This window comes from Phoenix dactylifera, chromosome 4 (assembly GCF_009389715.1).
Source record: "Phoenix dactylifera cultivar Barhee BC4 chromosome 4, palm_55x_up_171113_PBpolish2nd_filt_p, whole genome shotgun sequence".
NCBI lineage: Eukaryota > Viridiplantae > Streptophyta > Magnoliopsida > Arecales > Arecaceae > Phoenix > Phoenix dactylifera.
The window spans coordinates 8454611-8479446 of record NC_052395.1 but is presented as its reverse complement, the minus strand read 5'-3'; the positions used below and the strand labels follow the sequence as shown (position 1 = coordinate 8479446).

At 37.9% G+C, this 24836-nt stretch overlaps 2 protein-coding genes and 1 long non-coding RNA gene across 10 annotated transcripts; 2 read left to right on the top strand and 1 right to left on the bottom strand.

Annotated features, from left to right (window-relative positions):
• Window positions 1-90: 90 nt before the first annotated feature.
• Window positions 91-10737, top strand: LOC103715583. 2 transcript variants are annotated; one of them, XR_005511434.1, is made up of 4 exons: window positions 91-187; window positions 283-397; window positions 10167-10241; window positions 10323-10737. It is a non-coding gene; the product is annotated as an uncharacterized LOC103715583 (long non-coding RNA). The 2 variants fall into 2 exon arrangements; XR_005511433.1 differs by having other exon boundaries at window positions 10167-10737.
• A 170-nt stretch (window positions 10738-10907) lies between these two features.
• Window positions 10908-22722, bottom strand: LOC103715585 (major strawberry allergen Fra a 1-E-like). Of its 7 annotated transcripts, none has more exons than XM_039125466.1 (3): window positions 22473-22711; window positions 13575-14211; window positions 10908-11422 (listed from the first exon to the last, which is right to left on the bottom strand). In XM_039125466.1, exons 2-3 carry the CDS (start codon window positions 13744-13746, stop codon window positions 11136-11138), a joined length of 459 nt encoding a protein of 152 aa, XP_038981394.1. In that variant the 5' UTR covers window positions 13747-14211; window positions 22473-22711; the 3' UTR covers window positions 10908-11135. The 7 variants fall into 7 exon arrangements, 2 of the variants coding, with proteins under 2 accessions (XP_038981394.1, XP_026663679.2); XM_026807878.2 differs by lacking the exon at window positions 22473-22711 and adding an exon at window positions 22380-22431; XR_005511431.1 differs by lacking the exon at window positions 10908-11422 and adding an exon at window positions 15676-15710 and having other exon boundaries at window positions 13398-15590; window positions 22473-22722.
• Window positions 22723-22972: 250 nt separating this feature from the next.
• LOC103715604 (60S ribosomal protein L27-3) lies at window positions 22973-23619 on the top strand. The gene has a single exon (XM_039125179.1). It carries the CDS (start codon window positions 23036-23038, stop codon window positions 23441-23443), a length of 408 nt encoding a protein of 135 aa, XP_038981107.1. The 5' UTR covers window positions 22973-23035; the 3' UTR covers window positions 23444-23619.
• Window positions 23620-24836: the final 1217 nt, after the last annotated feature.

Genomic DNA, 24836 nt, shown 5'->3' with positions numbered 1-24836 from the left:
TCAAATTTATGCATTTTTGAGTTTTGTTTAATCATGAGAGGCATATGTTTCCATCATAAATTACTGTTATTCTTTTGTATTTTTCTTAGCTAAGCTGCCTTCAGACAACATGCATCAAAAAGGGTTGGTGGTTTGTCAACTTGTTAAGTTGGTGTTAATAGGGATTATGGGCCTCATCATTGAACAGGTTGGTTGCTTTGTCATTTGTCAACTCCTTACAATTACAAGTGAACATTAACTTGGACATTAGTTTTAAGATGGCATTCTCTTAAAACTTTGCAGTACATTAATCTAGTTGTCCAGAATCCTCAACAATCTCTAAAAGGGTCTGGAACGCCAGGGAGCTTTAAGGCTACCAATACCAACTTTGTATGTCCTGTTGCATTTTCCATTTGTGGTAAGTTGATTAACTTGGGTTGCTTAAATCTTTCTGGTAGTAATGTTTTTATTCGTGCTTCATATGCTACCTTTATGTGAAGATTTTCTCCAAAAAAGTCTCATAAAAGTTTGATTATGCAATAACAACTCATATGGGATTGTAACTTTTGCAACTTCATGTTCACTTATGCTAGCACTGTACTCTTTATCAAATATCAGATTTGTTTTAGCTTTTAAAAATATCAAAATTAATACTCTTTAGTTAGGATTGTATAAAGTTAAAATTCCATAAAAAGATAAAGGAATATCATCGTTAGTACCTCATATTTTGGGTTCATATATGATTTAAAGCTGAAATTTTTAGTCAGCAAATTTCATAGGTTAAACATTATTGATCAAATCAATATCTTAAATGATACTTAAAATGAGTTTCATGTGGGGAAACTTCTTTAAATTTAGGAGTATCACAATTGATATTATAATGATCGATACCTTAAGTTTTCTCGAACCTTGAAATGTTACTAGTTTATAATATGGTTTATGCTCAATATTTTGAATTTTATGCATTTGAGGCTCTTGAAATTTATGAGCATCATGAGTGATATTCTTGATTTCAAAATTTCTCAATCATGAAATGTTATTATTTTGATAAGCATCATGATTGATACTCTTGAACAAAAGTTTTGTAAGAATATTATTGTTTTTGAAAGTATCATACACACTTCACCAACTCAAGTTTCAGTAGACTTAAGTTTTCTTAGATTTTTTAAAAACAATGCAATTTATTTTAGAATTTCACAAGATGGAATGCTCCTAAAATTCATGATATCATAATTGTAACTCTTGAGAGTAAATATTTGGTTCTCTTTTCAAATTGTCATAGGACATTTTCCTTGGATGACAGCTGTATCTTCTTTCTAGTAGCTCCTTGAAGACATGTAGGTAGAAATAACTAGATTCTCTATTGGTAGACAAACACTGAATGTTTAGCTGCAGGAAAGAATTCAATTTGCACTTATCAGCTGTAAAACCTTTCATTATTTGTTGTTTATTGGATCATGCTGTGCAAATGTTTCTTTAGACTTACATCAACATCTCATACTCTGTTGCTGTACTCCAGGCATGACAATTTGAATGTGTGACCTCGGTAGAATATGCACCTTGGTGTCTCTATTGCAATAAGAATATCAATGTGTGATGTCAAAATGTTTAATTATTTTCTGAACTTTTGGTCATTAGTGCACACACAGGTAATTCTGTGGGACATGATACGTATTAACATGTTGATATTCATATACGTTAGTGGTGTTATCTACTTAGGGACAACTAGAAAAATGTCTTATTTGGTTCTACCTGTTAAATCCTGTATGGAAAATGCTTTAGTAACTCATAAATCTAACTCAAAAATTCAGTCAGCTTGTATATTGCAATGTCGTTGCTCAATAAAGTTGAAACAATGAGCTTGACTTTCTCTCGTAAAGACGCCTCACAAAAGAGGCTCCACATACAAAAAAAAAATAATTATCTCATCACAAAAAGAATTCTCTTCCTTACTGCAAAAAAAGTCTCACTAAACTCTCCCTAACTCTTTAGATGTAACTCTCTCTCTCTCTCTCTCTCTAGAAACACAATTTCTCTTCCACTATAAGACAAAAACATCAACATTTCTTACTAAAAGACAAAAACATCAATATCTCACTCTAACTAAATAAATAAATTTAAATATATCAAGCTTAAGGCTCAACCTAACTAAAGTGGACTTGTATTAAAAGACAAACTAGTTCAACTAGTGTTGGAATAGAAAATAAAGGTAAAGTGGTAGTAGAATCCTATTATAAATAAGATAAGAAATAGACTCTCAACAAGCTTTCCTTTGGATTCTTACATCTGATTTAAGCATATTTGATTGAAATAACTATTCCAAATACTATACATGCTTTATTCTTGAACCATTAATAATAACAATAATAATAATAATTGCACCAACAACACTTAAATGCAATATAATTTTAACTGATCAGTTGATCCCAAAGCTTAAGTTGTTAGAGAATGGATCAACATGTATATCTAGCTTAAATCTTCACCCCCTCCCGTGTGCTCCCTTAATCATGTAGGCAAAGCTCAGAAATGAGAGCAACATGACAATCGGGTAAATTAAATAGATATTTGGTATGAAAGGTATTCAAATTCATAAATTCTAGAAAACTTAAGTTCTAACACGATGTTGACAAATTAATGAAAGGATCAACGATGTACGTCAAATATTGATATATAGAATTTATATATTAAAAATTCATAATAGCATTTAAGTTTGTCCCCTCTACTATAGGGGATAATTTTAGAGTGTTGTCCTCTCTACTATAGGAAGGATAGTCTATTTTTTTGGAATGAGTTCTTATATGTTTGGTTGGAAAGATAAATGGAGAAGTTAGTGCATCAATTTCTATGATTATTTGGAGTTTATCGTAAGGATAAAACTGCCCTCCTTTTTGTATGTATTTAGAGAGTGGATATAAGTAAAATTGTAATTGGGAGGGATAAATTCCTTTTATTCCGTGGAATAATTCTATTCTGGCCATTTTGATAGAACAGAATTATCTGAGTAAGTCCCATCTTTTGGAGCTATCATGTCCTTTCTTGAGTATTTGACGAGATAAATCCCATTTATCCCCCTACCAAAAGCAGTATGAGAGAATTATGGTTGTTGTTGATACCTTCATGGCTATGCTTGCTCACAAGCAGATTGATAAAGCCATATTTTATGGTTATGAAGAAAGTAGCGCTAAATGGATTCTAGCGTAATACTTTACAGCTGCATGGCACTAGGAGGATGTCGTGTCTTCTAAAGAGACTTTATTGTGCGCTTTTCAAGCGAAGGCCAAGTTTTTAGAACAATTGTAGATCTGTCCATATCGGTGAGCGGCCAAGCTCGAGATGGACTAAAATTTTGGTTTAGCTTACTTGATATGAAAATGCAGGAAAAAGAAAAAAAAGAGGAAAGATTGAGATAAGTGAGGATCTTAACCGATTAACTTAGGAACCAAGATATCAATTTCCTGCCAAATATACCAAATACATAATTTTCTTATCATTCTAAATATTAGTTTTGGTATGTAACGATAAAATGTCTGCCATACAGAACGAGTTTAAGATTTGGAAATGGCATTAGGTGTCAAGCTTACACCATCAAAACCATCAATGGCTTGTTTTCTAAGTTCAAGTCCATTATGCATGCCAAGCAGGTAAGTGAAAAGTTACTTTATATTCACCTTTAAAATATTAATTTTTAAAATAATGGATAACAATAAATTGAATGATATTTTGATAAATTGATTTATTTACGTAAAATTGTAGTTTAAAATGCGAATTATATTATTGTATCAAATGAGTTTTTAATATGATATTAACCGATGTCACGGCTGAGATGAAACCTTTGATCCGTATCTAATGCTGATGCCATAAAATGCCTCTCTGCTTGCATATCTTATTCTTTTCGGGGAATGAGACAGAACAAGTGAACCTTTCATCATACGACGGGCCACGGAGAAGGTCGCGTGGCACTCTCGTTATTAGTCCCCAGACAAAGGGCGTTCTCTTCCTTCCCCTCGTCTCGCTCCAGGCGACGAAACCTTCTTACTCGAGACTCGAGAGAGAGAGAGAGGAAATTGGCGCTCTCTCATCTTCTCTTCCCCCCCCAAAACGCTCTCCGATGGTGACTCTCTCTCCTCCTCCTCCAACTCTGCCCAAGAATTATAGGGTTGGTGCTAGGGTTAGGGTTTCTTCGATCCCTGTCCCATGGATCCTTCTCTTCTTCCTCGCCGCCCTCTTCTCTTCCTCCGCCGCCTCCGTTGCCGCCGCCGACATCTCCTACTCCGAGCACTGCGGCTCCATCGTCCCCGAAGCCGTCCCGGAAAACATCCCCGTGGACTCCGACGGCGCCCTCCAGCTCTCCAACGGCTTCTTCACCGGCGGGCGCAGGATGTTCGGCGACGAACCCCTCCGTACCCCCAGATCCTTCTTCTTCCACGCCGAATCGCTCCGCCGGACCCGTGCCTCCGGCGTCCTCCAGGTCGGTGGAACCCTGATCATCCGCGGCGGCGGGTTGGACGTCATCCGCCGGAATCTCACCGAGAGGCGCTTCCCGTTCTACCGAGTTGGGCCACGGTTCCCTAGGACCTTCATACGGAGGGGGAGCGTTAGCATTGATCTCCATGGCTTCTGGTCTGAGGACTTGGGAAAGCTCTGCACGGTGGGAGCTGGCTATGGGCGCTTTAGAGAAGGTAAATTTCTCTACATCACTGCAGTGTTTAAGCTCAATTATCCGAAGAGCTCGAACATTTCTTCTAGTTTGGTTAGCGGGACTTTGGAGAGCTTGGATGCTGAAGGTAGTTCGAATCACTTCGATCCCATTTCGGTTATAGCCTATGCTCAGAATAAATATGAGTTCACGCAGATCTCCCAGACTCAGAAATCGTGTTCCAGTGTGAATGATCAGAAGGACTCGCTAGGGTTTCGTTCTGGCTCCATCTGTCCTAATCTCCAGAATTATTTGAGAGGGCGATTTGAATTGGAGTATGGGGGGCAATGCTCTGATGGACATTGTGTTCCTTTCGGTAAAAGGTCAGGGTCTTCCCTAAAGTTCATGTCTTTGAATCAGATCCAGTGTCTGGATGATGGAAAATTACACATGTTTGTAGGCTTCTCCAACGTCAGTAGCTTTGCACACAATAGCCTTTTGGTACCCGAGAAGACGTTGGTTGGTGAAGGGGTTTGGGATCGAAAGAGGAACCGGCTCTGCCTTGTAGCTTGCCGGATAGTGAGTTCTAGCAATTCTTTAGTGAATGTGTCTGTTGATGATTGCACAATTAGGATGAGCTTTTGGTTCCCTGCAGCATGGTCAATCGAGAGCCGAAACACCATTGTTGGGCGTATGTGGAGTGACCAGAATGAGAACGATGCTGGTTACTTGGACACAGTTTTTTTCCACAGCTCTGAGAACAGTTGGGGTACTCTTCCTGGATTGAAATATAACTACACTAGGATAGATGTGGCAAGTAAGTCCTGTATAAAGGGCAGTTCCTGGAATTTACGTAAAAAGAGATACCCTGTTGCAAAGTATTTCAAAGATTTTAGATTTGATATTTCTGTGAGAAATGCCGAGGGAAAACACACATGGGGTTTTGCAACACCAGTATCAATTGGTGATACATTTAATGATGACTCGCCCATGATGACTGCGGCAGACCCAAAGCCTGTGCCTGCAGTGAATGAGACAAACCACAGCCTTCAGAATGTAAGCTACAAGATAAACTTTCTCTTTCCCAATTCATCTTTAAATATGAGCAAGCCAACAGAGATCTCAGCAGAGGGGGTATATGATTCTCGTACAGGGTTGCTCTGCATGATGGGTTGTAGGTATATGGGCTCCTCAGTTGTTGGAAAACAACAGAAAATTGGCAGCTCAGTGGACTGTGGTATTCTCATCAGTATCCAGCTTGCACCCTTGAATCCGACGGAGGGTGAGCATCTTACTGGCACGATCAAGAGCGCAAGAGAAAAGTCGGACCCACTTTTCTTTGAGCCTTTAGTGATTATGTCAAGAGGAATGTATAGGAATCAAGCAATTGAGTCAATCTGGAGGATGGATTTAGAAATTACTATGGTTCTGATTTCTCTCACACTTTCATGTATTTTCATTGGGTTGCAGCTCTTGTACATGATGAAGAACCCAGAAGTGCTTCCTGCAATATCCATCACCATGCTTGTTATTCTTACTTTGGGTCGCATGATACCATTAGTGCTGAACTTTGAGGCTTTGTTCATGAGTCATAATAGGCAGAATGTTTTATTGTGGAGTAATGGGTGGCTTGAGGTGAATGAGGTTATAGTAAGAGTCATAATGATGGTAGCTTTCCTATTGCAGTTCCGTTTTCTTCAAGTTGCATGGACTGCAAGATCAGCAAATGAGGGAAAAAGGGACCTGTGGGTTGCTGAGAGGAAAGCTCTCCATGTCTGTTTGCCTTTATATATGGCTGGGGGACTGATTGCTTGGTTTGTTCACATGAACAGTAATCAGACTCTGCACAGAAGGCCACTTTTGACTACTGCAAACCATCATTCATTCTGGGAAAATCTAATATCTTATGCTGGCCTGATTCTTGATGGCTTTTTGCTCCCTCAAGTTATCTTCAACATATTTTCGAACTCAAAGGATAGGGCTCTTGCCCCTTCCTTTTATGTTGGAACCACTGCTGTTCGGGCATTGCCACATGTGTATGATGCCTATAGGGCTAGTAATTATGTGCCCCATCTCAACGCATCCTTTATATATGCTAGTCCAAATGAGGACTTCTATTCCTTGGTTTGGGATATCATCATTCCTTGCACAGGAATGCTATTTTCAGTGCTTATATGCTTGCAGCAGCGGTTTGGTGGTACTTTCTGTTTTCCCCTGAAAAACAGAAGATCTGGTGGATATGAGACAGTTCCTGTAGTTACCTCTTAATGTTTAATAAGTAAGATGTTTTATGCACATCATTTAAGGAACGTGCTTGTTGCAACAAAGATATGTTTAGTTGCTGTAAATCTTTCATTAGTGTCAACCATTAAATTATAGTTTACTGATGTACATGAACAGAGTATCATAGTGATTTGCTTTTTTCATGTTCTTCATTTCCTTAAGTTATATTATACTACGTGGTGCATGAACTCCCCTCCCCCCTCCAAGTCTCAGCATCGTACTTTTGCTTGTTTTGTGGCAAATATAGTTCATGAAAATATCTACTGGCAGATAAGCCTGCATCCATTAATTGATGGTGATATTTATGAGGGAAAGTAATTGGCTAGAGGAGGTTGGGGACTATCTTAATCTATTTTATTTTAGGGTCTCACCTATCATATTCTTCAGCAAACTTGTTGAATTAGTGTTGTATATTTCAGTAAAATTTATGCTCCTGGCATTTTTTAAAACCTCCATAAGCATAAATCTTGAATGAAAGCTTAAAAACATATGTTTAACATTCATCTTGGATGTTTATATTTTTGTCACCACAAAATGCAACAGTACAGGAAAGCTGGTATAATTCAAACACACCGCTCGTTATTTTGCTATGGAACAGAAAACTACGAACATGATCACAAACCTGCGAACCTCCTCAGTCAACTGTAAAGATTTATTAGAGACAAGTACAAGTAATTTCTATTGATCATGTTCCTTACTGCACGTCCCCAACCCCCACCCCCCTCTTTCCCCGCCCCCCCACTCGGGTGGTGGTTGTGCTTGTTGGAACCCTTTACCAAATGCTTTCCAGCATCTTTAAGCCCAGTTATTGACTGAAGCATGGAAATTAAAGCCCATTCATACAGAAAAGTTTAACTCCTACCAGTTTCTTATTTGTATTCATTCTTGTCTGCTATTCACCTAGTTGTACCAATAACATTGCAACATTCTCAATGATATCATGTTGACCACCATTTGACTAATACAACTTTGGTAGCCTTGCTTTTATCTTATTAAATATCTCTGGAAGTTTGAAGACTGGAGTATGGCACATGCCACGCATGTGTATTTTTAATTTTTAAATAGTAAAATTTATGTAAATATATAAATAAATCATATATGCTAGAGCAGGGATTCAAACCTTTCACCTCATAGTTAACAGCCAGAAACTCTAATCAATGTGGAATGAGAAACATGAGTAGCATGCAGGATGGGAAAGTGCGGGGTAGGGAAACATAGACAGTCAAATATGCCTTACACATGGTGATGTTAGAGGAGTTGGGGTTATATAGTAGAAAAGATGTGATGATCAAACAATACCTAAATAGCAACTCTCTAGTTGATTTACCATGGTATGTTGTCTAAGCTAAAGATAGGGCACTAATACCACTTATTTGTATTAGTTTATTTTTTTATAATAACAAAAATGTTCTTTTCGGTTGTGGACCCTTTTTGTGGTCTTGAATTCCATACTAGAAATCTTTACAAGTAGCAAATAGAATTAAGGAGTCTTTTTTGTTTTTTTTGCTTGAAAAATGAATCAACGGCCTTTCAGAGGCAATACCCTGATTACTTCCTTGAAGTTAGAAAAAACCACATCTAAATTTATTCTTGCTTATTATCCTTTCTGTCAACCACCTTTGCAAGAAACTAGTCTTCACGACAGCATTGTTCTCTTGAAGCAGAATTGGTTATCATGGATCATTGTCATACATCATAATATTTATTTTTTTATTTCTACCATAATATTCATATATATCTCATACTTTTTGAGATTATCTTCCAACTTGAGCCTTTTGGCTTATTATTGATGCTTCAGAAAAGCATGCAGTTCCTTACATCAGTTGTTTCCACTTCCTTCTTGGACTATTTTCAAGTCTGGGGAAATCCTGCTGAGTTGCTTTTGCTTGCATGAGATTGAATTGCATATCCTAGTAAGTTAGACCTCCCTGCTGATGATTGCTCTTTGAGGTCATGTTTGGGCCCATCTCTTGCCAACAGGTGTTGCTAAAATTTTGGTTCCACTGATCAAAGGGTCTATATTCAGTTGAGAGAAGGTTACAAAATGTTCTCAAGCTTCAAGAAATTATATCTTTTGCATATGTGACCTTGTATTTCTGGGGTGAGGCTTGTTACTCAAGGTTAAGATGGCTCACTAGTTGACATCCATCTATATTGGTATAGGTGTACCTGTTGATTACATAAATAGCTACCATTTAGTTCCCATTTCATGGCTGTACCTGTATCTTAAACAGAATGCAAATCTCTTCCAAGTTCCAAGAAACCATGCATTATGCTTTTCAGTTTGTTTTGTATGAGGCAGAATATATTTGAAGATGTATCCCAATATCCAAGCACTGTCAATGTAAATTTGCATTGTATATTCATGTTATTAATTCATGCTTTAAGAATGAGTTCTAAATTTTGGCAACTAAAAGAAATTCATAGGCAGCTCTGGCATAAATTATATCATACATGAACTTTGCTCTACCTTCCACATGCAGATTGTGTCATGAGTTTTCTTCCATTCTACCATCCCCTTCATGGAGTGTTTCGTTTGTTAAGCTTAATCAGGGTATCACCTGTGCCAAATAAGTTTGTGGTAATACTTGTACTCATATGTTAGTCGATGTTGTGATTCTGCTGAATATACTACAGTTAATTTCTTTCCAACGCTGGGAGATAGTAATGGACATGAAATGTCTTAGTCTAGGGGTTCTTCAAGCCTAATTCTTCTAAGCAGTAAATGACAATCTTGGGTATCCTTGTTTCTTTTCCCGATGTCTTGTAATTTGGTTTATATTTGAGCTTTTATATTAATTAGTCATAACAATGAATTTTGGGATGTTCATTATCATATAATTCCTTTTTATTTTGTAACTTACCGTTATGATCTTCTATCTTTTCAATCGATGTTGTTGTTATTGCTTTATGATTCTTTTAATAATTTTCAGTTTTATTATTAACAGAGCATACTGCATGAAAGCTTTGACTCATTAGAATAACACCAAGTGTTTCTTCGGCTCCAGGATGATACTGCTTGTTTGACATTTTTTTAATAGATATAGTAATCTTCAATTATACTTCTAATCAGCAGCATGGTAGTATGTTTCTCCTCTTTGCACTTCTTCCCAACTGTTGGCAGTAATAAGCAGTCTGTGTGGGGAGCATACGCTAAAATGCAATGAATGATGCAATGTGTTTATGGTGATGTAATACATGAGAAAGCTGGCTGGTTTGCATTCCATAACCCATAAGTTCTCTAATGTTTGTTTTGTTTTTTGGTCAGGAAGTATGTTCGTTTATTGAAAGATATTTCTCTTTAATGGTCCTTTGGGTATGATAATCAGCATGCCGGGCGCAGGTAGGTTTTTACTAACTTAGCTCTGTTTGCAGTAACCAGCCTGGAAGCAATAGCAAGATGATGTAAGAAACATTCTTGCAGGATACCTTCTTTGCCGTAAGAAATTTGGGGCAACATGCATCATTTTGCTTTATTCACTGAATAATTGTTCCACAGAGGTTTTGAGATCATTCATGCAGAACTTAAATTTCAGGTTCAGGAATACACCCAAATATGGATTGTGCATGTATTTTACAGGTAGTGGGACCAGATATGTATGAAAATTGCTTTGTACTATAGATGAGGAATGTTATGGTTGCTTGAAGACTTGTAACAAGACACAAAAAGCAATAATGAAATGCTGCAACAAACATTTTTGCAGGATGCCATGTTTGCTGCTAGAAATGTTGGAGCAACAGATGGAGACCAACACTTCAGGTTTAGGAATATGCAAAGTTTGTATGCATGCATGTACATTTACAGGTGGTAGAGACCAAAAATAAAAGTTGCTTAATATTATTGTAGAGCAATCCTAAGGGTTGTGAAGCAGTCTTGCATTGCACTCTGATGGTTGAGAGAGTTTGGTGGTGCAATCTGTGACTATTACATGCTTTGAAGGCATGGAAGATCACCAAAGAAAAGAAAGGGCATTCAACAGCCAACCCATTAATTGCACAAGCCTAAATATAATTCAACCGCCATGCATTACTCATAGCATACCCTTCTGAGACGCTTCTGACAATAATACATCCTCAAACTACCAAAAGTTATACAATGCTTATGCAACACGCACACTTCAAGACTTAAAAACATATGTTAAGCTACTTACACCACACCTTGTTCAGAGACGTTGGCTTCATTCTGTTGTAGTGCTATATGGAAGCTTTCTAAAGTTTTGATTTAGGAATTCACCGTCTACGCACTTAGAAGCTCAGTTCTTTCGAATGATTTTAGAAATTCAAGAGCAGCATCTTTGGCCTTCTCAGGTGGTGGTGTGGCCGGAGAAAGCGGTTTAAACTTGGCCTTCCATTCTGCAATGCACTGCTCATCCTCCCTCCCAGGAGCAGGAAGGAACGTGAAGGAGACATGGTAGGGATCATACATGCCCGTCAGCTCACCCCCAACAACCTGATATGCTACTGACTTGCCTGACTCCACCTTCTCTATCTTCTGTTTAGATTCCTTTACGTAACCATGCAGTGCTGCATCCATCAAGCAATCTCATTATGACTTGAACTTGTTGTTTCCCTTAAAAATCTAATATTGCAATATGATTTACAGAAACTGGCATAACTCTAATAAGTGTAGATCTTGTTTGGGGCAGGTTATTGGTTTTGTATCGATATCCAGGAGTCAGCAATATGATTGATATATTTAAATTCTTCACTCTTACTATCCCAGCTGGTGTGAACAGGTAACTCCGAAATATCAGCTGACACAATATCAGTAAATCTGCTGAGATTTTCCAATTAATCTTATACCATCTTAAATTAAAAAATTTATTATTACATATGAAAACTAATGCCATAAAACGGTAGCTAATCTCGGATTTTATAGTACCAATCAAGATATTGATAACTTGTTTCTTGTATACAAGCTCGGATCCTGAAATATTTTGGTGCCTTCCAAATTTACACAACCTTCCATAGTTCCATCTGTTAGCTGAGAGTCTGAGATAAAGGACGATGTCAACTCCTCCTAGTATCAATCACCCATGGATGAGATCTCTGGTTTAAAATCTTTGGCTAGAGCTTACCAACTTATAACAAGCCATATCATAAAAAGGAGAGATGTTGCAGGCTTCAGTTATGCGCACAGGGGCATGGATAGTTCTCTTGCTAAATGGCATGAGGATTAATGCAACTCAATTCCAACCAATACACTAAACGCACGGGATTATGAAATTGTCCAAGTCAGTGGGATTGGAGGAACTTCTTGGGACACAGGGTGCAAGTAGAGATGGGTTCAACTTAGGACTGGTGGTGTTGTAGCCTTATCTGGACTTGACAAAACCGAAGGTTGATTTGGGATTCATGTCAAGATGCATCAAAGTAAGCAAGCTCTGAACTTGCATCCAAACTCAATTACTAATCAGATTTGACGTTGAATTCAACATATGATCTTAGTGGACCAACTAGTCAAGGATTAACAATTTCCAGAATTTTTTTAAAAAACTCTTCTCACAATAATTGCCCATATATAATAAATCTACGATTTGTGGTGGGAAATGGGCATGATATGGAAAGTGAATTATTGATTTTGAAAAAATAATCAATTAATTTAGAAAGAGATTAATATTTTACTTATGGTTAATTTGATTGAAATATAGTGAAATTCTAAGTATGAAGTGAAGGCAGGCAGAAGTTAAGCAGAGCAAGTGTGAAGAAAAAGCGTAAACCTAAACAATGAAATAACAAATTAAACGAAGTTATATGGTCGAATCTCTTTACATTCCTATATTTACATATACCATACGTATGACATTCATGTTATCAAGTTTTCAGTTCGAACATAGCTGCATCCGAATTCAATCCAATAAGAAATCAGATCCTTTATAAAGTCCAACCTTCAATTTGGAAAGATTATTGAAAACTTTATAAAATAATCGGGTGAAGTAATTGAGCTTGAATCTCTCTTTATGCTTCAATGGTAAAAAAGAAAAAAACATTAAGGTTATCCTTCCACCACTCTTCCTTTACATGCGCCACAGGTTATGCTCTGGGTGACTGGCCTTATGGGGAAGTTCCTTCCAATTTGATTAGAAATACGGACCAAGATGCCAAGTATTTGTTCGCATTTCTTTATACATGCATACGCGTACCTTTCTCCCACTCTATTTTGATCTTTCCAGTGTTTAATCATAATGCTAAAAAAGACCACCTCGGCAATACTTTTAGCAACTGCTGGAATAGCAACTCCCACATTCAGCTAAAGTGAAAGCCTTGCGCACATTGCCATTCTATTACCCAAATTTGATCAGATTTTTACTGTTTCAATACACTTCTCTTCCTTTTTCGTCTTAGAGAACTGAGGGTCCTATCCTCTTTTTGAGTGAAATTTTTATTCACAAAAGACTGATTTCTATCTATGGACCTGCTAAAGAACCAGAACCTAGTTAGCCACCAGTCTGGGCTGCTAGCACAGTGTTCTGTACGGAGTATTACTCGCAGGACCACCTTTAGATAAACAATCTCAAGTAATAGAAATTAATATCAGTTCAAGACAAATTCATGCAGGCACTCATGCCGTAATTTACAACAAAGATGACAACATTGTAAAGATGGCACGAAGCAAGTGCAGCTGGTCATCCATAAGAAATTAGATGAGAATATAAATGGGGGATTCAGGATTTACCAGGTCCCAATTTAAAGAGCCTTAAGCTCCCAGGGCTGCCATCTCCTTGAAGGTATTCAGCACTAGCAAGCATGTTTGGATTTAACTTGCTTAGGATCCCGTTATTTCTAAAAATTTCCCATGCCTTCTTTGCTGGAATATGGAGGAGAACCTGCCCTCTCATGGTCTTCATTTTTCTCTTAGAACCTTGATGCAGTCTGTCTGCCCCTTGATATCATGCAGCAGGGGGCTGCTTCTTAAATAAGGTTTCAGATGCCGGAGATGTACATTATGCAAAAATGAAGGAAAAAAATAGGGTTTCAGTAAGTGCACAACTTTGCAATAATGATAATAGTAGTCTTAGGCAGTTATTACCGAGCAGTGCTTAAGTGCTAACCATATCCATAGACATACTAGCCCAAATATTCTCCAGAACAATTTTTTTTAAAAAAATGATACCTTTTGAACAAAGAAACCAGACAAAAAGAAAAAACAAACAGAAGCATATTCTACTTTACATCGCATCTCAAAAGACGACCACAGATTCATGTCTAATCTGCTCCACATCGCCTGATATATGCGGTCCAATACTGAGGCGATGTTGCCTCTAACCCCTCCATGAAGTGATATTCAACACCTTTGGTTCTCGTTGCTTTCCCTGTGGACCAGCATACCACATGAAAAGTAATTGTAAGATAATATCCTATGGTTCAGTGGCCAATTTTTTAGAAAAAGCTGATTAAATCTAAATAACAAAATTCCAGAATTACTGTTTGTCTATAGCATCTCTAAAGGAAAAATATTTTATAAGCTTAGCTTTTAAGATATGCCAAAGGGGGGCTTCAGTGAAACCACACAAATTCTAACCCATGGGCCGCCAACCATTCCAATCCACTGTTAACTCCAAGTATTTTCTTTTTTTTCTGGGGTAAATTAACTCCAAGTATTTCCAAATAGTGACATGTCTACCTTGGGCATCAAATATTAAAAAGAAAAGTCATTTGGACTCTACTCATGCCTATGCTGACAATTCACTTCATGGTGATCATACCAATACATCAACAACCAGGATACATGTGAATCCTTGCAACCTGTTAAGAAAAGGAAATTATTCTGAATATCAATACATTTGAAGCATAAACCAGTGTGATGAAGTATGATCTCTTTCTTCAGAGACTTCCATGCAGCATATGAGATGCAGTGAGGAAAAGAAACTCTTTTCAAGATGAGGACACCTTGTGCCCAATCTTGATATTTCTTTTCAATAGTTTAGGATCCATGACTCTTTAACATAGAAAGCAATATGTGCATGTTCCTTTTATTTTGGCAACCAACTTCTATCAAGATTTGCCAAATGCCAATAATTCTACTATTCTAAGAAGGAACTTAAATGTTTGGGATGATTGGAATTTTGTTCATTACCTTACCGGGACACTATGCACATCCTTTATCTCTCTTCAGCTTGCTGATTTTGTGCACAGTGTCCCTTTGGCATACTTTCGCCTTCTTAATGGACAAACACTGTGCATACTTCAGCACAAAGCCAATGCCAGTAATGTATACTGGCAGATTCATACTTGCCACGTGTTTCTCCTTGTGTCCACAATAAGGCAATAAGGGAACTGCTAAGCATATATTTACTCTGGTGAACAACGCTCTTCGCAACCGCCCCCAACCCAACCCAAACAACAACAACAAAAAAAAAAACAGAGAAACTGTACAAATAACAAAACATGTACAACTGTCTAAAATAAATCAGGAAAACATACATGCAAAAAAAAGGTGTAACACACATTTACCACAATAAAACAGAAAACACTGCCTGATGACTAGCATATACAAAGAAAATTACATCACATAATTTTTCAGATTATATCCAGATGATTTAATTGAATCAATGAAATAGAAAAAATTAACATAGAGGAAAAGGTTATTATCCTGGAGAGGTAAAACTATGCTTTACATCTTTGAGTTTGACATAGTTCAGTACTCATGTGATGAAGAAGAATGTCTACTGTAAGACTCCTTGTAGTCACACTGCATTACAATATAACAAGGATGGTCATGTTTGCTGAACATAAACTAATCCATCTTCACCATAAATCAAGTATCAGATTGTTACCCAACACATCAGTGTCGGTCCTTTTAAGGTGCATCCTGGAACAAGAAAGTAAATGCTTCACAGAGACCAATTCGGGTGTACATAGAAAATGGAAAAGGGAGAGGAAAAGTATGCCAATTTATGTTACAGAATAAGCAGTTCAATTAGAAAACAACAGAAAACACATTACATCAACATCTTGTGCTTGTAAAGGTGATGACATAGCAATAAGGGACGAATGGTATCTATAAGCCCTAAATAATAAATAACCATGACAACTTATCTGTTAAGACCCAAATAAAGTTGTATAAAACATCTTGTGCATTGATCTTTCCATCTGAATAGACAAACAAAAAAGAAAAGAAAAAGACGTTCTATAAGTAAAATCCTACTGTTCCACTCAACAAACTATTATAGAAGCTATTTAAACTGCATGGGCTGCAAAGAATAAACATGAGATCAAAAACGTTACTATATGGTACTGCTCTTATGAAACCCCCCAAAAAAGTCTTATTATCTATCATACAGGTTGTTGAAAGGTAGATTGACTTCAAGCATGAGAGATCATGCATGGTGTTATATCACTAAATAATACGACCCACGTAGTATGCCACCAATGGGTAGTGGAGATACACTGCTAGCAAGAACTTTGCATTGATGGTTTCATCATGCTCCGACATAACATGAATGCAAGAACAAAAAAAAGCTTAGTTTCCTTTTAGCATAGTTACTGAACAACTCCACTGGCTGATATATTTTCAGGAGGAAACAATTTGTAATATTTTTTCAAAGAGAAAAAAATTATGGTAATTTCAATTAAAATTAATAATTTTCCTTTTTTCAGCAAAGAATGGCATTATGATAATATGTTCTATGAGAATGGTTTTTTCACTTTAAATGTTTCATGGATAATGAGGATAATATGATATAGTTTAGCTCTTTATTTTATAATTTGTATCTTGAAATACTTACAGTTCTCTGAACATCACCCTGCTTTCTTCCCTTGTCATCTAAATACTTTCCAAGTATGTTACCATAGGTTTCTCCCTAGTCGCTTGGCTTAAATGGTCTGCATAGCAATCCCACTAGAGTTGTAGCTAATTTGACCAGCAATTCAACATCAGTTTATAAAGCTTAGCATCCAGCTGACAGCCACAACAAAAACATACTCAAAATGTAGTGGATGATGACATCTGACACATAAACATAAAATAAAAGTGACCAACAAGACATTTCTCCCAAAAGAAGTAACTAACCAAGATAATTTTTCTGTTATAGAAGGCTGACAACTCTTTCTTACCAAGGACAAAAGAAAAATATTTGGGACCACTTGTGCGCTTGTATATTATGCATCTAAAACCATGGAACTATGCAGGTTAGAATCAGTATACATGCTTTACATGTTTCACGTATTGGAAATATTTGAGCAAACGCAGTTCTAGATTCTATTTTTGTGATGTGTATTAACATGAGGTAAGCATATATTTTGAATTTGATAGAATAAGTCGTAACTAATTTGATAAGGCCTTAGGTGATAATTTGTTGTGTTGTTCTGTCTGTCTGACAAGCCAAGCATTTTAGTCTCTAATAGGAAAGGTGGCTGGCACAAATAGAAGTTTTTTGCTTCCATTTTTCTTCGGAGGCTCATAATAATTTTAAGTATATACAAACCAAGTCTTCTTCAGATCCACTGGTTGTTTCAAGCTCCATTTCAGTGAAGAATGCCTCCAGCACAAATGCTCCAAACTAAAAGGATGGAACAGGAAATGTCGCTTGATCTCATTCACCAACAATTATCCAGAAATAGACAGCAATCAACTTTCTTTTGAAGCAGATATGAAAACAACTTGACTTAAAAATTCGTCTTCTCGAAATTACAGACTTGTGCAAAAGGTAAGGGTAAAATCACTATCCAGATCGAAAATCAAGACATCTTGCAAATACTTTGATCTTTCAAACAAATATATCTGTTAGTCACAGTCATACAAACAAAAGAATTAGCATTTGTTACCCAAGAATGTGGGTCTGCTGCTGAAAGTTTCATAACTAGAGAATATGGTTATAGAGGTCAAATAGAGAAGGTGTCACCTTAGTTTTTAAAATAGGTACTGTGATACCCGGCCCTTTAAGTGAATTGGGCTTTGGTCCATTTGACCAGCCTTGTTGAATCTGGCCCAAAAACAAACAAAAAAAAAAAGATGAAATTGACACGTGCCTGGAGAGAAGACTACCGATGGGAGTCTTCTTCCTCCCGATCTCACCAGAGGAAATCCGACTCCGGTTCGGATTCCGGTCATCCCGGGCCTATTTAGAGGCCTTCCTTGAGTCCTCTCTCACCCCCACTGGAGGTCCAACCTCAATCGGAACTCTTCACCAGGGACTTTCTTGTTTTCTTCTCCGAACGCCGATTGGCTTTGCACCATCCGTGCGGCCAGTAAGAAACCTACCATTGTCGAGCTATTCCTCTCCTCTTCCTTCCGGATTGTTTGGAGCTTCGATTCCGGCTAGTGATCGCCGGATTTTAGCCAAAAAGGGTAATGCCTTTCTTTTCTTTTTTCAGTTGTTGTTTGTTGCTGATGCTTATCGCCGGAGTCTTCCCTCGACTTTCCATAATGAGTAGAAGCAATGGCCGAAACTCCGGCCGACGGTTTAAGGGATCGGAACCCCTATTTTTGTTGATTTTGGCCGGCCGACCGCCCTTCGCCTCATGTCTCCACCGCCTGCTGCCACCTTGCTAGACCACCATGTCAGCCACCAGACAAAGCCTTCTTCATCCTTTATTTTGCCAAGAAAAAGAAAGAAAGAAGAAAAGAAGAAGGGGAGGAAGAGGAGAGAGAACCATCCCTCTCTCTCTTTTTTTGGTACAAACCATCCCTCTCTTTCTCTCTCATATTTTCTCTCTATGCTTTCTCTCTCATCTTCCTCTTTCTCTTTCTAAAAAGACCCATGGATCCATGAACCGAGTCCTATCTCCCTATCCTATGGACTTGAGTTGACCCCTGCAAATGGCCTTGATCTGCCCTGGTGCCTAGGCAGCCCGCGAGACCGGTCATCCCAACCCTATTAAGTGCCTATAAAATCCAATATTGATGAATCCTATCAAAGCTTTAGCCTAATCGAGTCTGTACCCCATGATTCATTGATCGGGTTGCTTGGACCTGACCTAACCAGGCTACCGTCATCCGACTAATCGTTCTCTTTGTCTTGTTATTTCAATACTATTAAAACTATCGAATGAAAATTAATTTTACTCTTAATATTTTTAAATAAGTTTAACAAGTTTGCTTGGTGAAGTTTGAAGGTCTAAGGTGGAAGAGGTAAGTAAGTACTATACTCCTTACTAATTTTCGAACTTGTAAGTAACCCTAACAATCTTTATTAATTTTCAAATTTTTTACTTATTTTCTAGTATTATGAAAATACAAAACTAGTATTAAATATTGATGATATCATGTTTTCTTAAAATCAATGATCAAGTATACGATATTATGAAACACATGATTTATTGCAAAATAATAGTTCCCTTCATATTTTAGGCTTAATGACTTGTTTATGAAATATGAACTTCATATATTTACGAAATTTATATTTTTGTTATGAAAAGAATAATTTCATAATTAATCTATTGTTAAAAGTTTATTTATAGACTACGGACTCTATAAAGCCATTTAGTATTTTATTCGTATATGATTTGGAGAAATGTGACTTAAGAAAAAAATTATTTTAAGAACTATGATAAAAAGGATCTCAGATAGCTATGTATCACCCCAAAAAGTGGGGTAAATCAACATTCAGTTCCATACGACCCTGCCGGTGGGTAATAGTAGTTGACATACAACCCTGTCAGCGAGTAAAAGTAGTTGGCATACGACCCTGCCAGTGGATAATAATAGTTAGCATACAACCCTGCCAACGGATAATAGTAGTTGGCGTTTGTCGATTACGGCCCTGTTATAGATATAATAGTGACCTTAGCATTTAGTCTAAGAGAAGTAATTTGATCAATGATATGGTTAAATGGTAAATGATTTATAATTTTATTTATACTGTACACCTGAAACCCTGTTTATGACATATTGATGACATTGCATGCATGATTGACTTTATAACTTACTTTATCATATGAAACTATGAAATGTTCTATCTTGCAATAATTGTTATTTTCACATTATGATGCATCGATTCATGCAAAAACTTATGCTTGATCTGGTAAGATAGAGTTGTGTCGCTCATATATCTCTATTTTTATTTTTCTCTCTTCAGACGAATAGGGTCAGTAGGGACGAAGGATGGTCCTGGCCTTAAGTTGTGCTAGCAAGCTTAGCGATTTTATAAAAAAATTTTAGTATTTTAATTAATTATGAATTTGTAGTTGATGATTTTTTGAATATTGAGAATTATGGGTTGGTATTTATGTTTGGATTTAGATGCTTTGAACCAACATTGGTTGCATTTAATGAATAATGAAATTGGACTTAATTTATTATATTTTGTTTGAGATGGATTTGAAAGCTAAATGTAATGTTGGCTTCATGTTATATTAGGTTGTACCCCTCGATAACATGGCCGTGTTATGTCCTAGTTTTGGGGTGTGACATGTACTGCTATTGTTCTAACTGCACCAAGAAATTGTTATTCAAATAATCTTAAACCTAAAAATATAAACTGAAGCTAAATAATAAATATGCGAAAGTTAGCATTTGAAGAAAACGCAGATCTAGCACAAAAACTAGGACAAAGAAGTGATATGAGTGCCTTTCCTTTTAAGTGGAAATATAAAACTTAAGGGAAAAAAAGGCTAGACTAAAAAATCAACCTAGCTTCTTCAATTTATTACATTTTATGCTTGACCTTACATTAGGCTTAATGTGAGCTTCAAGAGGTTCAATGCAAGAAATGAGAGTCTGATACTTCTCTTCTATCCAATGCCATTTCCTACTTAAAGAAGGAATTAGTAGAATAAGAGGAGATCACTTGGCAGTTTCCATGCCATTTATTTCCCTCTATGGAAAGGAGAAAGAACATCCACATAGTTTCTAGCATCCTTGTATAGTTTACAAGAACTAGCAAACAAAGAATAAAACTATGTGAGATCGGTAGAATTTGCGATGAAATACAAAGATTAAAACAGGTCCAGTTAACTTTTAGAAAGTACTTGATAAACTTTGTCAAAGTCCTACATTGTGAAAATCTAGCACATAGCATACAGGATAATAAAAAGAACATAACAAAAAATCAAAAAGCAGATAACAATTTTACCCCACTAAAATGCAGCTCTCAACCTCTGCCAGTTTCGACTATCATAAAATTTTTATTTGCTGGATTTCAAACTATCACACATATGATTTCTTTTGCATCGTTGATTGATGGTTTGCAACACCTTCCACGCCACATTGTTTATTGCTTGTTTTCGTTTAACAGCCATCCAATTCACAGTCAGTTCATAGCTCCTCATGCAATAGAAACAGAATTATTTGATATCACTTGACTTGGTCTTATCAAACAGACTAGTCAAGTTTGTCATACGTAAATATCTATGCTATATTACAAAAGAGAATTCTGAAATTCAGGAATATTATCTTTTGATTTTTTGTCATTTATTCCCCGCAAAATGCTGGCCATTTAATCTTGAAAAACCCAAAATATTAATTTTTATGCCCTTAGGTAATACCAATAATCTCTTTTCAGTACCCAAGATAAGAAATTTACTTTACATGTATCATGGATCCTCATTGATAACCTTTCTTGTCCAATCAAATTAAAAATGAGTTGAGATAATCTTGATCAAAAAGGTGATTTGGAAAATGCAAGACTACATAGGATTCTAGGGAATTTTCCATGTTTACCAAATAAGTTTTCTCTATTAACAATCCATCTTAAAAGAATTTACATTTTACTACTTACGAAACATGGAATTTTAAGAATTTTAAAGAGGAGTTATTCTTACTAATTTATTTTTTCATATTTCCTATCATTTTCTATTTACCGTCATATATTTTCCAGCATGCATGTTTACTAGTGGTATAGAGCATTACTTGGAGAATATGAATTGTGTGAACTAAATTGGTAGGCCGTGCAAGGTAGGAAGTGCATGTGACCGGTGTGGCAGAAATAGGATTATCAAGACAGCTGACTCAGCGCACTTGATTAACATCATAAGTGAGATGAATGAATTACAATACTGGGAATGACAATACCAGAAGTTGTATTGGAAACATATCTGATTATGTGATTGTAGGCCAAATATATCCTTAGATGGTCCATCATATAATTGATGAATGGAAAATTACTTCCCATAATAATAGGAAACAACAGTTAGTATCAGTTAGATAAGTATGTGTGCGCAAAAATTTGAATAGTTTATTGATCAAACTACCAAATACTTGAGGTCATTCTTCCTATTTTATAATGACACTGTTAGGATACTTAATATGTAAACTGTAACGGTGGCCTCCGATGCTGCTGTAATAGTTGCTGTAAGATTTAACAGCCGTTACTTAAAACCATGAGCTTAAATGTGTTCTTAGTTCTAGTCTAATGCACGTGGTTCCAAGGGAAGAGTTTTCTTGAATAAATTCAGTTGTTAATAGGTTGGACACAGCTTCCTTCTTCACAATCAAAATTTGACATGAAAAGTTGATAAGATAACAGATAATAAAAAAAATTATTAGGGAAAATCAAAAAAATACGTACTTGTCAAGTAATAATGATAGAATTCCTTTCACCTCGCTTATCACAAATCGCAATGCATGCGTTCCAGAAAAATATCACAAGGCATTGTGATCGAAGAAGAAGAAGAAGAAGAGCAGTCGGAGTACCTTTTCTTGTTGACGAAAGAATAAAAGACGAAAAAAGAGTGGCAGCCCGGAGAACAGGAGGTGGTGGTTGCCGGAGATGGAGGACGGTGCCGGAGCCGCAGAGGCCGTAATAGCAGGAGTGGGAGGCGAAGATGCGGGACAATGACGGCGTCCGAGAAGGCGGTCACCGGAGGAGATCGCGCGGGGCGCCGGCGATGGACGGAGAGTTAGGAAGCGGAGGCGCCGCCGACCCGACCAAGATCACGGGACCTAGGTCTGTCGGGTAAACTTCGGGTAGTCGGGTTGGCGGTATTCTAAGTCGGGTCGGGTCTGACCCGACCCGACCCGACCCGACCGGTTGACAGGGCGCGTAGAACCCTAGTACCACCATACCCGATCGTTTAGGCCCCATCACGCACGAGACACGTGATAGACACGTGAGGGGCAAATCCGTAGTTTCCTTCCGAAATCCCCGACCCTACCGCATAAAACCCTCGCTTTTCGTTGGGGTTTCCAGGGCTCCAAGACCTTCCCGCCCAGAGCCAGAGGCGGAGAAAGAGGAGATCCGTCGATCGGCGACGGAGATGGTCAAGTTTCTGAAGGCTAACAAAGCGGTGATCGTCCTCCAGGGGCGGTTCGCCGGGCGGAAGGCGGTGATCGTGCGGGCCTTCGACGAGGGCACCCGCGACCGCCCCTACGGGCACTGCCTCGTCGCCGGCGTCGCCAAGTACCCCAAGAAGGTCATCCGCAAGGACTCGGCCAAGAAGACCGCCAAGAAGTCCCGCGTCAAGGCCTTCTTGAAGCTGGTCAACTACAGCCATCTCATGCCCACCCGCTACACCCTCGACGTCGACCTCAAGGACGTCGTCACCCTCGACGCCCTCCAGACCCGGGACCGCAAGGTGGCCGCCTGCAAGGAGACCAAGGCCCGCTTCGAGGAGCGCTTCAAGACCGGCAAGAACCGGTGGTTCTTCTCCAAGCTCCGGTTCTAGATCACCAGCGGCTAGGGTCCATAATTTTTTTCTTATGAATTTTGTCTTTTCAAAAAGTTTGTTTTTTGATGGGTTTGGATCCATCGTCCTCATTGGTCTAGTATTAATCTGCCTTATTTTCTTTTCCAATTTTGGTAGATTGTCATTTTTGGAATTTTAATTGCTGTTTTGTTGGATTTTGGTAGAGTGTTATCCTGCGATCTCTACTTCTCTGACATAATATATGAGTAAAACTACCGATCGGAATGATTTGAAGAACATAAAAGGGTCAGTGCTCAACCATACTTATGTTTTTTATAAAAAAAAAACTGATTTTTTATTTAAATTTAATCAACAATGGTGAAATGAGAACCCCCTCTGTATGATGTGGTCAGAGCACAAACCAAATTCCTGGTCAATCCATAAGGCCGAATAAGAGCACCTCTATGGGTGTCATATAATTACGTATTAATCAAAACCCCAGAATAATAAATCGTATACCCCACCCAGCTTCTGCAATCCTGTTTCGATTAGAAGATTCATCCCACCCAATTAAACTTTAAGCAGAACACTTCAAACTAGCCATTTCTCAATCTCTTTGTTGCATTATAATCATGGCTTTTCATAACAAGGCACCAAATATGACCACTCCAAACATCAATTTTTACATGCAGAAAAAATTCATAAACCTTTGGTATTGTATAGAGCTTTGTATTTGTACAGATGTTAGACGAAGACCCCTTATCAGTTCACAGATATTTCTGGAACACATCGAAATTTTAATAGGAAATCCGTGCAAACAAATCCTATATGTAGATTCCCAGGGGTAATCTACTATTGATCTGACAAATTTCAAAAACTGTGAAAAAAGGAAGCATGTCAAAATTGTAAACCGGGGCTTGGACGGTATGATCAGGAAGAACCACCAAATGAATGGTGTTGGGGGGAATAAGATTTTTTCCCAAATGACATAAATGCCCCTAAGAAGCCGTACAACTTCCGACCCCGGACGGCCGAAGTCGGCGTCCGACTTCGAAACGCCCGACCTCGAGACCTCCGACCTAAGAAAAACCCCGATGTTCGAGGTCTACTCTTGTCAGCCACCTACTATGGCTGTGCGCCTCAGAGGTCTGGCCGAGGACCATACCCTGACGCCCCTCTGGCATTTATTGCGCATGGTCGCTGTAACCCTCCGGCTTACTCCACAATAAATGCGGATCTCCGGCTTACTCCACAATAAATGCGGATCTCCGGCTTACTCCACAATAAATGCGGATCTCCGGCTTACTCCACCATAAATGCGCATGGCTCCTGTCATCTACGGACTCTCAGCTCTCCACGGCAAATCAGCCCAGCAGAGTCTAGTCAACTATGATAAGTCTCCGATCTCGGCCATACCTCCGACACCAATGCA

Coding starts and splice junctions, on each gene's coding strand:
- LOC103715585 (XM_039125466.1), bottom strand. CDS start 13,746: ATGAAGACCATGAGAGGGCAGGTTCTCCTCCATATTCCAGCAAAGAAG. Junction 11,423..13,574: donor GCTCTTTAAATTGGGACCTG/GTAAATCCTGAA, acceptor TGATGGATGCAG/CACTGCATGGTTACGTAAAG.
- LOC103715604 (XM_039125179.1), top strand. CDS start 23,036: ATGGTCAAGTTTCTGAAGGCTAACAAAGCGGTGATCGTCCTCCAGGGG.